The 13,530-nt window shown below is 39.0% G+C and overlaps 1 protein-coding gene across 5 annotated transcripts; it reads left to right on the top strand.

The window, feature by feature from the left end:
• The first annotated feature begins 106 nt into the window (after positions 1-106).
• abcg2d (ATP binding cassette subfamily G member 2 (JR blood group)) lies at positions 107-11,450 on the top strand. 5 transcript variants are annotated; one of them, XM_078269735.1, is made up of 15 exons: positions 107-306; positions 1,398-1,457; positions 1,553-1,667; positions 2,159-2,311; positions 2,401-2,558; positions 3,257-3,408; positions 3,617-3,718; positions 4,917-5,167; positions 6,674-6,756; positions 7,803-7,892; positions 8,024-8,145; positions 8,288-8,442; positions 8,559-8,648; positions 10,780-10,881; positions 11,086-11,450. In XM_078269735.1, exons 1-15 carry the CDS (start codon positions 107-109, stop codon positions 11,254-11,256), a joined length of 2,004 nt encoding a protein of 667 aa, XP_078125861.1. In that variant the 3' UTR covers positions 11,257-11,450. The 5 variants fall into 5 exon arrangements, with proteins under 5 accessions (XP_078125861.1, XP_078125869.1, XP_078125883.1 ...); XM_078269743.1 differs by having other exon boundaries at positions 10,780-10,892; positions 11,109-11,450; XM_078269757.1 differs by lacking the exon at positions 107-306 and having other exon boundaries at positions 10,780-10,851.
• Positions 11,451-13,530: the final 2,080 nt, after the last annotated feature.

The following is a 13,530-nucleotide window of genomic DNA, read 5'->3' as shown; positions in this document are numbered from 1 at the left end:
AAATCCTGAGATACATTTTGTCTATATTGTTTTGCACCACATCAGTAGGTAACAAATCAGTAAAAGATTGATTTCTATCATTAGACAGGGTTATTCGCTGCGAAGTATGACGGAGAGAGCCAATCACATCAACATTGCAATGATAGAAGATATCAGCACCAACGGGACGGCCCCAGCCATAGACCACAACAAGCAGCCATGTGGCTCCACCGTGAGCTTCCACAACATCCAGTACAACGTGCAGCTGAAGAGCGGCTTCTTCTGCAAAAGGAAAACCAGCCCCAATGAAATACTGGCCGACCTCAAGTCAGTTTTAACAATTACACCCTCTTTATCTGTTTGTCTTTGTCAGTTGTATCTGTCTCTTTACATGCTTGTTTTTTTCTTTTCTTATCACTCACACAAAAATGCTGCAACTGTTTCAGAAAAACAAGGCCCACATTTACATAGAGATCCATTGTTTTTTTTCTCTAATCATTTACTCACAGAGTTCAGTATGTGTTGTTGTTGATATGGTTTTCCAGATCGCTGCTTAATTGCTCTAATATGCACGCACTCAACACTGCTTCAGATTAAGTACAAGCATTTTCTTAGCAAGCAAGACCAAAAAATATTTGTAACTTTCAAAAACACATAGCTCAATTAATCATTTTTGGCTAAATATAAAAATATGCATGTCTTGATTTTGAAGACCATGTTACAGTGAATCCAGTATGGCTCATTGTATCCTTGTCCAAAGCAGAACAATAGTGAATAGACTTACATTGGTTTCTTTCTGATGGTATTAAATATAGCTGACATTTCCCATGGAAGAATGTATCATTTCACACAAGTTTTTGGGCCTTTTCCCATCTCAGTGTTAATTATATGATATTAAGCATGGTTTCTTGCATATAATCTCTCTAATGCACTAAAGAGCAGTCTGCCAGGGAAACGAATTAAATCCACTGCCAGGCTTTTATTCAAGTCTTTTAATTCCGTTTTAAATGACTGACTCTTCTGGTGCTTTTGTGTTACTTTTCTCTCTGAAGTCAAAGGATTTGGTTTTTTCAGTATAGATTTGTTTTGTGTGTGCAGCTTTCAAGAAATATTTATAAGTTCTGTAACACCTGCAAAAGCCTTTCAATAACATTATTCTATTTAGGATGAGAGACAATGTATTTAGAAAAAGTGCTATGAGGAAAAATTGTTTCATTACATGTCCAAGAATGACATTAATCCACTGTCTTGTGTTTGTGTTTTCCTGACTCCTCACAATTGTATTGTAAAACTGAAACAGTGAAGTGCAAATCTTAGATTATGAATGCCAACCATTTAAATGTAACCCAATCTTTGCCTTTAAATGAACATATCCATATTAAATTGGTTACAGAGAGTTCTGTGTTATTGTCTTGCAGTGGTATTATGAAACCTGGCCTCAATGCTATTCTCGGACCGACTGGAAGTGGAAAATCTTCGTGAGTATCACACTGATCTCCAAGAAGAAATAGTCACCTGCATTTGTTGTAGATACATTTATTAAGTATTGTTTTTGTTTTGATTTTGTTGAAAGATTCTTGGATATTCTGGCTGCAAGAAAGGATCCTTCAGGTCTCTCAGGAGAAGTACTCATTGACAAAGCACCACAGCCTCCAAACTTCAAGTGCCTCTCTGGCTATGTGGTTCAGGTGCATTTGAATCCTTTTAATTACTTAAACCTGCATGAACTGATTTTTTTGGCCACTTGTGTGACAAATATTTGGCTCTTTAGCTGCTAAATGCTCCACTATGTTCACCAGGTTGTCGCTAACTTTGTCTGTCTGGTGTTTGGTGCTGAATACACTTTATGAGAGATTTTTCACTGAAGACAGCTGCCTGGAAACTACGCTGATGAGAGCTGTGAGAGTGAATCCAAACAGTAAAGTTCTGGGCTGTAAAACCAAAAACATGTACTGAAAGACACTAAAAAGCTTCGTAAATGTGAGAACTGCAGAGTTGGGTGATTGAGCCCTTGTTAATATAAAAAATATTGATTATAGCCGTTTTAAATACAGGGTTTGCTAGTTCCTAAACTCCGCTAGGTCAACATGCATTACAGGTCTGTGGCAATGTAGACTACAAAACAAATGATCTTCTCTGGCTCTGACCTTTGACCTCAAGCTCTCGTCTCCTCTCATAGGAAGATGTGGTCATGGGCACCCTGACTGTGAGGGAGAATCTGCGTTTTTCTGCAGCACTGCGGCTGCCCAGCTCTGTGCCTCAAAGTGAGAAGGAGGCTCGGGTCAATCACCTCATTAATGAACTGGGTCTCACCAAGGTGGCAGACTCCAAGGTAAATATACACACATGTCCCAATTACTTATCTAACCCTCAAGACATCAGGTAAGAGTCAGGACGGACTGATGTGGGTGTTTCCCTCAGGTGGGCACACAACTAACCCGGGGAATCTCTGGAGGAGAGAAGAAGAGGACAAACATCGGCATGGAGCTGATTATTGATCCTTCAGTTCTCTTTCTGGATGAACCGACCACAGGACTGGATGCCAGCACTGCTAATTCTGTCCTGCTGTTGCTGAAAAGGTAATACAAAAGCTCCTCTGCCATTCCTCTTACTTTATAATGTGTTATGTTCAGAGTTGATACTCCAGCTCTGTCCGTTCCCCAAAACCACATATGTATCCATTAAAATGTTATTTAACACTAAAAACACATTTGATTAAGCTTGCATTTACAATCTACTGTAATACATCTTTTAAATTTAATTGATCATTTATCATTTTATTAAACAAAGAGCTGCCTCTTTGGACTTAAACCATTTCCAAATTACAGCACTTGATATTAAATGTAATTACATTGAAATACACTACTATTGGTGTATTGATCAAACAATGTAATGAATGTGCCTGTTTAATCGATGATAAATTGTTCATTATTCCCACAAATGTAATGTCACAGACCTACAGAGTGTGGAGTGTGCTGCAATTACTAATTATTTTAGACTTTTACAGTGTTTAAATGTCATAAAATAATTGATACAGTTTAAAAAGGGGTTTAAAGATTTAAAACCGCATATGGAAACATAGAATATGCTCATTTGTAACTATTAATTGAATATAATGAAACAAAGAAGTAAAAAGTAGGCATTGGACGAGTTTTTGTTTTAGCTGTAAATCTTGAATTTCATTAAAAAATGAAAACAAAAAATTTGTTTTTGCAATTAGAAGGCATCTTTCTTTGTATTCACTATTAAAATATATCTTTACTATGTGTCTTTTCAGAATGGCCAGTCATGGAAGAACCATAATTATGTCCATCCACCAACCACGATACTCCATCTACAGACTGTTTGACACGCTGACTCTGCTGGTTGGTGGTAAAATGGTGTACCACGGACCAGCGCCAAACGCTTTGGACTACTTCGCCAACATTGGTGAGTACGTGGAAACTTATTATCACCACAAGATACTATCTTTATATTGTTCCTGATGTTTTTAATGTCACCTGGAAATAAATGTAGGTGGTTGTGTAGCTTTAATACTTATATGGCAATAAATAAATCAGAACATAAAATAGTCTTCATGAAACATTGGACATGTATATTATATATTAAACATGGATCATTCTGATCTGTGTTCCAGGCTATCCCTGCGAGCCCCACAACAACCCAGCTGACTTCTTTCTGGATGTTATCAATGGAGACTCCACTGCCACAACCATGACCAAAGTGCATGGCTCTGAAGGTAACGCCATTTATAAATCCCTCCATGAATGCCACTGTCAAGATGATGTCTTAAGCAACAAATGTCTGTCTTCATAATAGGAAGGATTTGTAAACATGCAGATGCATTTCTTTTGTACAAATTCAAGTTAACATATAACATGTAGGTCTTTTAACCCTTCATCCTTGGGTGTTTATAGATTTAGAACAGCCTTTATTTACTAGTTCAGAAAGCTTAAAGTTTATTTGTATAGCACCTTTCAACAAGGTAATTTACACAAAAGGTATTTAGAGCTTATATAAAAGAAACACAAGGAAATATAAGGACACATAGATTAGATATTGAAAGAGTAAAAATAAAACAGACTAAATAGAACAATAAATATTACAGTTCAAAGTGGGGCAGTGGAGCTGCTCAGTGGCCAGCAGATCAGACTGTGGTTGTACTGGGCAGCTTCCAGGTATGAATGTGTAACTGTGTGAATGTGATCAGGGCATTCCTGCAAAAGAGAGGCTTCCTCTCAGTGAACCTTCCCTGAATAAATAAAGGTAAAAAAGAAAATAATAATAAAAAGAAGTTGAATATAACAAGGAAGCCATTGTATAATTCAGTCAGGTGCTGGTCAAACAGGCATTTAAAACATAAAGAAAGGGATTGCTGTACCACAAAAAACTTACCAACTTAAAACCTCTTGGTATTCATTTTAACATTCTCTGCAAGTGGATGTTCATCGGGCTCCCTTGTCAAGAAAATGACAATGTAAAATGATGTATTGCCAAGTAAGTAACACTTACAAGGAATGTCCCTTGGTGGAGGGTGCATACATAATCATAAACGTTATTAAAAATAAATGTAAAAGAAATGGTAACATAAATAAACAAATGTGCAATATAACAATAATTGTTAAGAGAGCAAAGATGTTGATGAATGTGCAACAAATTCAGGAGATGAAGTTTGTGCAATGTACAGGTAAATAGTCCAGGATGTATGATTTAGTGCAGGATGCGCAAAAATGTTGATGATTGTGCAAAAAGTTCTGGAGATATAGTTTGTGTAATGTACATTATGTAGTATAAGTATAGTATATGGTAATTATTCTTCCATTCCAAGTTAAAAGTCCACACCATTATGTTTTTAATCCAATGCTTTATGGGATTATTGGTGTCTATTGTAAAAGAGTATTTTAAATACTTACTCCTACTATGACTCCCATGCAAAGATATGGACTTTGCAGAGCTCAGCAGCTCGAGGCAGAGCATCGAGGAGCGCCTGGTAGAGGAATACAGGAACAGCAGCTACTCCAGCGACACAAGAGCTGAGCTGGACCGCATCGTCCAGGATAAGAAGTGTATCTCATGTTCAAAATCCCGCACCATCACCTACAACAGCTCCTTCTTCCACCAGCTACGCTGGGTTCTTAAGAGAACCTTTCAGAACCTCATGCTGAACCCACAAACATCTGTGGCCCAGGTATACATCCCCATTACTCACTTAAAACACAAAAATACATCATTAATGGTAAAAATATGACAAGTCATAAACCTAAAGCCATGTGTTGTTGTCACATTACATACAAATAACGTGAAATAAATTTACAGAGTGCCTCTTTAATAAATTCCTCTTCACTTTTCCTACTTGTGGAATTGTTGTGGATTAGTTTCAACTTGTATTTTCCAACATTTGTAGGCAGTTTTTTTTAGTTTTTTTTTACCTTTTAACAGATCCAAGCTAGCTGTTTCCCAGTTTCCAGTCTTTATGCTAAACTAAGTTAACTGGCTGTTGGCTGTAGCTTCATATTAACCATTCAGACGTAAGAGTGGTTTTGATCTTCCCATCTAATTCACCAAAAAGCGAATAAGTGAATTTCCTAAAATCTCGAACTGTTACTTTAAAGCTACTCGTTTATGTATCGAATAATTCATTTTAAAGTGAAAGTCAAATTTGTATCTATTGTGACTTTGTTCTGGCTGCAGCCGCTACATCTGCAAGTGTTTAAGCAATAGCTTCCCCGTTACAACTTTAATAATTCATGCTCCAAAAGGCAAAAACTATACACAGCACAGTACATCATTTTCTTTTTATATTTATTTATCTGAGGTCAAGTCTTCTCAGTATTTTGCCATCAAGTCTCAAGTAAGTTAAGCAAGTAAGTCCTCGTTTTGAGACTTTAGTGCGACTCAGGTCCAAGTTCCAAGTCTACAGCTCTGACAGATAAATATTTAATTAATGTCTCAGTTTTCAGGTTAAAGGTTTAAACAAGATTCTGTGCCACTATCACAAATGTTATTTTGTTTAAACACTCCAAAGAGTGAAAAGCATGATCAGCATAATCATGAACAGGATGCACAGACAGCACTTCGGAGGGGTCAAGACTTAATGCTCTCATTAGTCACCCCATGGCGAGATGGCGTTAGAAGTCTCCTCACTTTAAGAATTATTAACGGCTAATTGGCCCTAAATAAGTCAAAATAATCCTCCAAGAGGGGCTCTAGGTGGCGTGGGCGCCGTAATCAGCTTTGATGACTATTGTGACCCCACTCTTGCCTCTTTGGTCCAGGATCTGAACTGATATCATATCTGGCCAAAGCCCCTTGGCCCTGGTCCGAGATTCATCACATGATGGCATCATGACCTATCACTCCACTGCCCCCCTTTCACATGAGGGGCTGTGGGGAATGAGGTGAAAAAGGATCAACCTTATTAGCTTATCCCTTCACCCTGGGAACCGCTTAGTCCCGTCATAATCTGTAAATTGTTAGGATTAAAACTTGTGTCGCTTTCACTTTTCTCACTCTTTTCCATCATCCTCCCCCACCACAGGTTCTGGTTGTTCTCTCAGATAGGCCGGTGTGGAGGAGGAGCAAGGTGTCCACTTGACCCCTGACACAAAACTGGCTTTTCTGTCTAAGAGGACAGGATTTTTTTAGATGGTTGTCAATGCGTCTATTAAAATCTCTCATGTTTTTGTCTGTGCAGCTGGGAGTCAACATTTTCCTCGCCCTCATCGTAGGAGCCATTTTCTTCGGGGTGAAAGACGATCAGAGTGGTGTTCAGAACAGGTGAGAGGCCTGCTGAAATACACACTGTGCATGTCCTCAAAAATACTCTTTTTTTTAACATAACATCCTAACCTTACATCAATTCTAATATATTTACTGAGGTCAAATCCTCTGTATTATAGCTGGTAGTTTTTTAGCAATCTGGAGGGAGTTTACATCATTCTGAATGAAAAACTAACACAATTCAATATTTTTTAAGACTCAAAATACTTAAATGTGGCTTCTATCAGGCATTACAATTTTTTTTGAGACATTATTTTTGTTTTTAGCAGAAGAGAAGGACTTGGACTCATGAATTCTAGAATAATAAATTATATAATAACTAACCATTTAAACAACCATCATCCCCAGACATTCACTCTGTCAGGGAGCAAGCATCATAAAGTTAAAGAAATAACCTTTTGGTATAGACCTTCCTCTTCCAGGAAAATTGTATTTGTTAAAAAGAATTCACGGCAACTGGGCTGACTTCTGTAGCTTCAACAGCATGTTATCTGCACACAGATATAATATTTAGATTAGTTCTGTTAATCTAAAATGTTATGTGGCTGTATAGTACAGACATATTGATTATTGTTTCCTAATAATTTTTCAGGTTTTTTAGGCAGTCACTTGTTTTTAATAAGGAAGTGTAAAACGTAGAGCAGTCCCTGCATGGCTAATCCTTTTACCATGTTTTATTGTGTACAACCTGGTACTCCCAAGCCCAGTGAAGCATATCAGAAATGTCAATGGTCTCCCTCCTTTTTTCTGTGCATGGTTCAGTGAAATACAATGACCTAATGTCATTATTTTCATGGTCAATGCATAGGCAGTATGGCAGACACCAGTTTATGCAGCTTAAATGTCTGAAGTTATTCACCCCTCCCTCCTTAATTGGGTGCAGGGCCATAGTGAAGTCACCTTCTAAGTCCCTGTATGTACATATGGACCACACAACATCTCTCTGTAGATTACCTGGAACCAGTGCTTATAGCTCATAATGTTGCAATAAAAGCCTAAGAGAGACGTAGTGATCAGGTTTTGTTTTGCTGTTCTTCTTGCAGGATGGGTGCCCTCTTCTTCATCACTACCAACCAGTGTTTCAGCACTGTGTCAGCAGCTGAGCTCTTCATCATCGAGAGGAAACTGTTTGTGTATGTACGCTGTCAGGAAGTCTTGCAGGAGACTGACATCACTATGACATCTATGTGGATAATTCAACATCATTTTGGATTTGTGTGGGTAGAGCTAGAATTTGATTTCCGCTTGGGTTTTCTTGTGACAGGCATGAGTACATCAGTGGCTACTACAGAGTGTCTGTCTACTTCCTCTCTAAGATCCTGTCTGACATCACTCTGCGCACCATCACCTCGGTTATCTTCAGCTGTATTGTCTACTATCTGATTGGTAAGAATGACAGATGTATAAACTGAGTGATTTGTGGAATACTCGAGATTTCAATCTTTGAGCACTAGATCAAATGCTGTATTTAAATGCAGATAGCTCAGCATTTATTCTCTAATAACAGTGTGTGCCCGTGTCTACTCAGGGCTCAAATACACAGCTGCAGCCTTTTTCGTCTTCACGCTGACAGTGACTTTGGTGGCCTACACAGCCACGGCCATGACCATGGCCATCTCAGCTGACCAGAGTGTCGTGTCTCTCGCCAACATCCTTATGACCATCACCTTTGTCTTCATGATGGTGAGAGACGCAGCGGCACATCCGCCCTAATGTTATTAGTAACACCTGAGATTTTCCTGCTGTGTTGTCAAAATGTAAGCTGTGAAAAAGAGCTTCCGTTTTTGTCGTGTTTTTAGATTTTCTCAGGTCTCCTGGTGAACCTACCCAGCATCATGGACTGGATGTCTTGGCTGAAGTACTTCAGCATTCCTCGCTACGGCCTTGCAGTAAGTTACAATTAAAGGAAGGTTTTGACAGGAATTGACTGCAATAAAAGTAAGAATAAGAACTATATGTTTGTAGTTCAAGAGAAAAGAATTTATGCTAAAAGAAATATTTAATGCAGCTTTGATGGTTCACATCTTCACCAGCATACTCACCATGGGAAGAAGGCCAATATAAACACTGTGTACACATCATCTGATTAAGCACAAATTGAGCCAACAATTATGACAGCACATAGACATGATTTACCCAATATATTTACAACATTTGAAACATACAGTTTGAAACCAAACCCCAACATAGAAATTAATGTTAGTGCCGGATAGATATTGGATTGTTGTGGCCGACACACATATCGATATATCAAACAGAACCACTGTCTGCAGCCTACAAGTACCTAAATACTGCCTAAAGCCTAAATAATGTGGCGCAAACCCTCTCATACAGCACAAGTTGGTTGTACAGCTAAAATGTCCGCTCTCAGAGGACTGTGAACACCCTCCTTACAGAGTTTATTATTTAAAATCAGACCATATTCTTCATTAATCGCCATAGTTCAGCATGCCAGGGTGTCCGCGGGGTTTTAAAAAGTATTAAAAGGTAGTAAATCCAATTAGTAAAATTAAGGCCATTAAAAGGTATTAATCGCCATTTTACGAGGTATTAATTTTTTGAATTTTTTTTTGCAAACTATGAATTGTCCATTTGTTTTATTATGTCTATTTAAGTTGATATTGTAAAGTTTGTGTGATATTATATTCTATCCCGCATTGGGTGATAGCCTATGATCCTGAAGTCGACATCAAACATTTTGCGGGAATGTGGATGAAACATTTTGCGCGCTGAACTGGATGACTAGTGGCTGCTGAACGTCAAGCTCCTTAAAGTGGCCATAGTATGCTCATTTTCAAGTTCATAATTGTATTTTGAGGTTGTACCAGAATAGGTTTACATGGTTTAATTTTCAAAAAACACCATATTTTTATTGTACTGCACATTGCTGCAGCTCCTGTTTTCACCCTGTGTTCAGATCTCTGTTTTAGCTACAGAGTGAGACCTCTCACTGCTATAACATCTTTATATAACAGGTAGGTAAGGATCACATCATCTAGCTAGCTGTTTGTTTCTACAACTTCAGTTGTACAAGGCAGGATTAGCCGGGAGACTTCTTGTAAACGAGGGCACACTTCCAACTTTGCGTGGAATACCTGCAGAACAGGGACATGTAAGTAGTTATTTTGTGCGTGTTGTAGCAGTGCTTTGCCATTCAGAACGAGCTAGCATGCTAGCCCTAGTATGCTATGGTTAGCCACCTTGTTTCAGCTAGTGACGTAAAAAGCCCTGCCGATTTTGAACAGCTCACCCGGAGACTGAAGGCAGGACACATTCAGAAACCTGTATCTCACTCAAAACACCATGGATGTTTTTTTTTTCCAAGTTTGTATGCATGTGGAAGCACCAGGGACACAATCTAACACCCCAAATCCCAGAAAAAGTGATTTTTTCATAATATGGGCACTTTAACAGCTCTGACAGCTAGGCTACCTAGACAAACATGGGCAAATGCAAATTTTCCGATAAATGGCTAGAGGACCCAGCAACACTATGTAACTTTTCCCGCTTTGGTCCCCCTACAGGTTGTCTCATTGGAACTACAGCTGCAGCTAAAAGTTACATAGTGTTGCTTTAAAGACTGGCTCAGACCTGTAGAAGGGAAGTTTGTAAAAAAAACATCAGTATAACTTGGATGCGGGTTAATGCTCTTCGGTCGCATATGCAATGTACCAGCCATAAATCTGGAATACGCGGAGAACAGTTATCAATCTCCAGTTTCTGTGCTGCTGCTACCGTTAGGCCTACACCACCGCAAACCAGTGCCACCGTCCAAACCAACGTTTTATAAATCTCAAACTCCGTTTAATGGTTAGAAACGTGTTACCGTATAAACCTGCAACTCAATGGCGTGTTGGTTTAAAAAAATATTGAGAAAGTATTAAAAAATGGTATTAAAAGGTATTGAATTTACCTCCAGAATTTCTGTATATACCCTGCATGCAGTCTTAGTCTAGAGTCTAATCTTCTATATTTACTTTGATCTGCTCAGCATTCTTTGACTATGCCATCTATGTTCAGGCCTTGAAGGTCAATGAGTTTGTGGGTTTGAAGTTCTGTGACGAGGCTGTGATCCGAAACACCAACATGTCGGCTACAGTGACAAACTGCAGTGTGAGCACAGTCGGCCTGACGTGAGTAGACCTCCATGCTGTGTATGTTCTTGTTGTGTCTTACTGTTCTTACTGATTTTTAGTGACAAATGACTGACTTTGTGGCAAATTATGGCATTTCCAGTCTAGCTAGTCCTCAATGCCAAATGTTAGAAGTTGACATTTTTAGAATCACAGACATCATTCCGGTTGAAAAACCATTTGTGAACCAAAGACATCTGAAATGTGTTATTTCAGATGTACAGGAGAGCAGTATCTGGACTACCTGGGAATAGAGTACACCACCTGGGGACTGTGGGAGAATCATGTGGCTCTGACTGTTATGACGTTCATATTCCTTGTCATCGCTTATCTGAAACTTCGCTACATCAAGAAATTCACTTAAATATGCGATTATGCATCTTTTATTTTTGTCTTCAAGGAACCAGGCCAGTTAATATTCACCGAAATTGTCACTATTAAAGGAATAGTAAGATATTTTATGATTTTGAATTCTGTGTCCCAAGTCCCGACAAAAGCCTGTCAGGACGCTAAAATGTCCCGGTTTACACCACCAGCGGCGTGAGCCGATTTTGCCGGGGCTTCAGCCCCAAATAGTAGCGCCGAATGTAACTTTGTCCAGTTTATTTTTCAGAGGCGAATAGAACGGGCAGCTACGTGCGGGGTCCGACCATGCTGTATTTGTTGCTATCATCAAAGCCCGTCTACGGAAAGCTGTTCCACTCCCTATTCAGCACCATTGTACCGAATTTGGTTGCAGTTCCACCAGAGTTCCACTGGGGGTGATCGCAGTCCAGTGCTAAATGAATGAGACTCTATGGAGCTAGACGGCTAAATTTCTCTTTCGCCTGATTGTCGTTGAGAAATCTCAGATTTGATTGTAGTTTTTGCAAGTTCAACATGGATTATAGGTCCAAAGTTGAATGAACGAGTACTTGTGTCCTTTCGATTTCTTACAGGTTGAGTCGTTGTTGCCCATAACACGCTAGCATTCTGCTAATGAATACTGATTGGTCAGTGAAGGACTGATTACGATCGGAGATCCCGCTTGACGGCATCCAAAGCAGAACCAGAATGTCAGAGTGAATATTTCGGCGTGGTCTTTAAAACATTAGCAAACCTCTTTCTAGCACGTGTATTAACAGGGAGAGCCTAACCTGTCAGCTGTGTTGTCGATGCTTCGAGAGAACAAAGGAAGCGACTCAGAGCTTGCCGTAAAGCAGTATCTCTGGCCGTATATGTGTATAACGTCATTGACATTTTAAAAGGCTTTTTAGAACAAAAAAGCCACTTTAAAAAAATCTAACACCCAGCAGTGTGTATTTTCTTAGCCTCCCCTTTCAAATGCAACATTCAAATTACTAGACAAAAAATGATATCCTGAGAAAAGTGGATTTTGAGGGGTATAGCTCCATAGAGTCCCATTCATTCTGCACTGGCCTGTGAGCGCCCCCTATATGGAACTCTGGTGGAACTGCAACCAGTTCAGAAGACGGAAGTAACGAGAGAGTGGAACTTCTTCCCTTAGAAATTCTTTGCTATCATCTAGCAACCGTGAGGAAAGCTGTGAAAGGTGAAGTTTTCGGAGGAATCATAGCCAAATGTTAATATATTGACGCCATTAACACAAAGTTTAGGAGCGCAATACTAATGATTTAGTTTGAAGTTCCTGTGACGTGACGTGACGTTTCAAGTCTATGGGTGAGACTCAAACACACGGAGCTCTGAAGCAGACCTGTGCGTCGCTTAGTGTCCACTCTCGCTGTAAAATGCAGGGCAGCTGTCGATGTGCTGCGGCAGATGTGTCCCGTTTGTGCTCCGTGTATTTCTGCAGCAGTAGTTTCGGTTTTCCACCTCCGATGTATAGTAGCGTACAGCCACTTCCCTAGCTAAACTATTTGTCTCATTCAGAGACCCAAACGGGGCTCTGTGCCTGTCAGAAGGTCTGAGATCTACCATATCAGCAGAGCAATCACGTAATGCACAGCAGTGCAGGTATAGGTTATTTTCTGGAATATAGTGACTTTATTCTTGTAATAGCCTATTAGAACTTTATTTTTCTCAAAAAAACGTTACTTTTCTCAAAATATATCACGACTCCTCCAAATCACAGAGAACACAGATATATTGTATTTTGTATGTGAACAAAGTTTTGGATATGAGCAGAAATCTTGCTCAAACACATCTGAAATATTACAGTCCAGGGGTTAATTAATACATTAAATACTGTTGTATCATTGAGGTGAATAATTGTCATATGCACATTTAAGGAGGTTACTTCCCCAACAAAAGACGCAAAACAGGAGGGAGGAGTAAATGATGCCTAGGCTACATGTGTGCTGACTCAGATATAATTAGAAAAGTCGATCCAAAGGAGAATATTTAGTTGATTGTAATCTATGTTTCTCTTTACATAAAGATATTTGCAGCATACATTGATTCAGAAAAATGTAGTAATATGTGCATACAAATTCACCTGAATGCAGGAAATGAAGTTTTTAATGCTCAACATTTTCAGTAAATCATTTGAATAATTTTGGTGTTATTGGAATAAATAACACTTCAAAAAAATCTTTTTTAGAAAAAGTCTCAACATAAATCTCGCACTAAACTGAAAAAGGCTGTTGCTGCAATTTTGTTAATTTTACAGTAAAAAACA

This window comes from Sander vitreus, chromosome 2, assembly GCF_031162955.1.
Source record: "Sander vitreus isolate 19-12246 chromosome 2, sanVit1, whole genome shotgun sequence".
NCBI classification, from domain to species: domain Eukaryota; kingdom Metazoa; phylum Chordata; class Actinopteri; order Perciformes; family Percidae; genus Sander; species Sander vitreus.
This window is presented reverse-complemented; position numbering and strand designations above follow the sequence as displayed.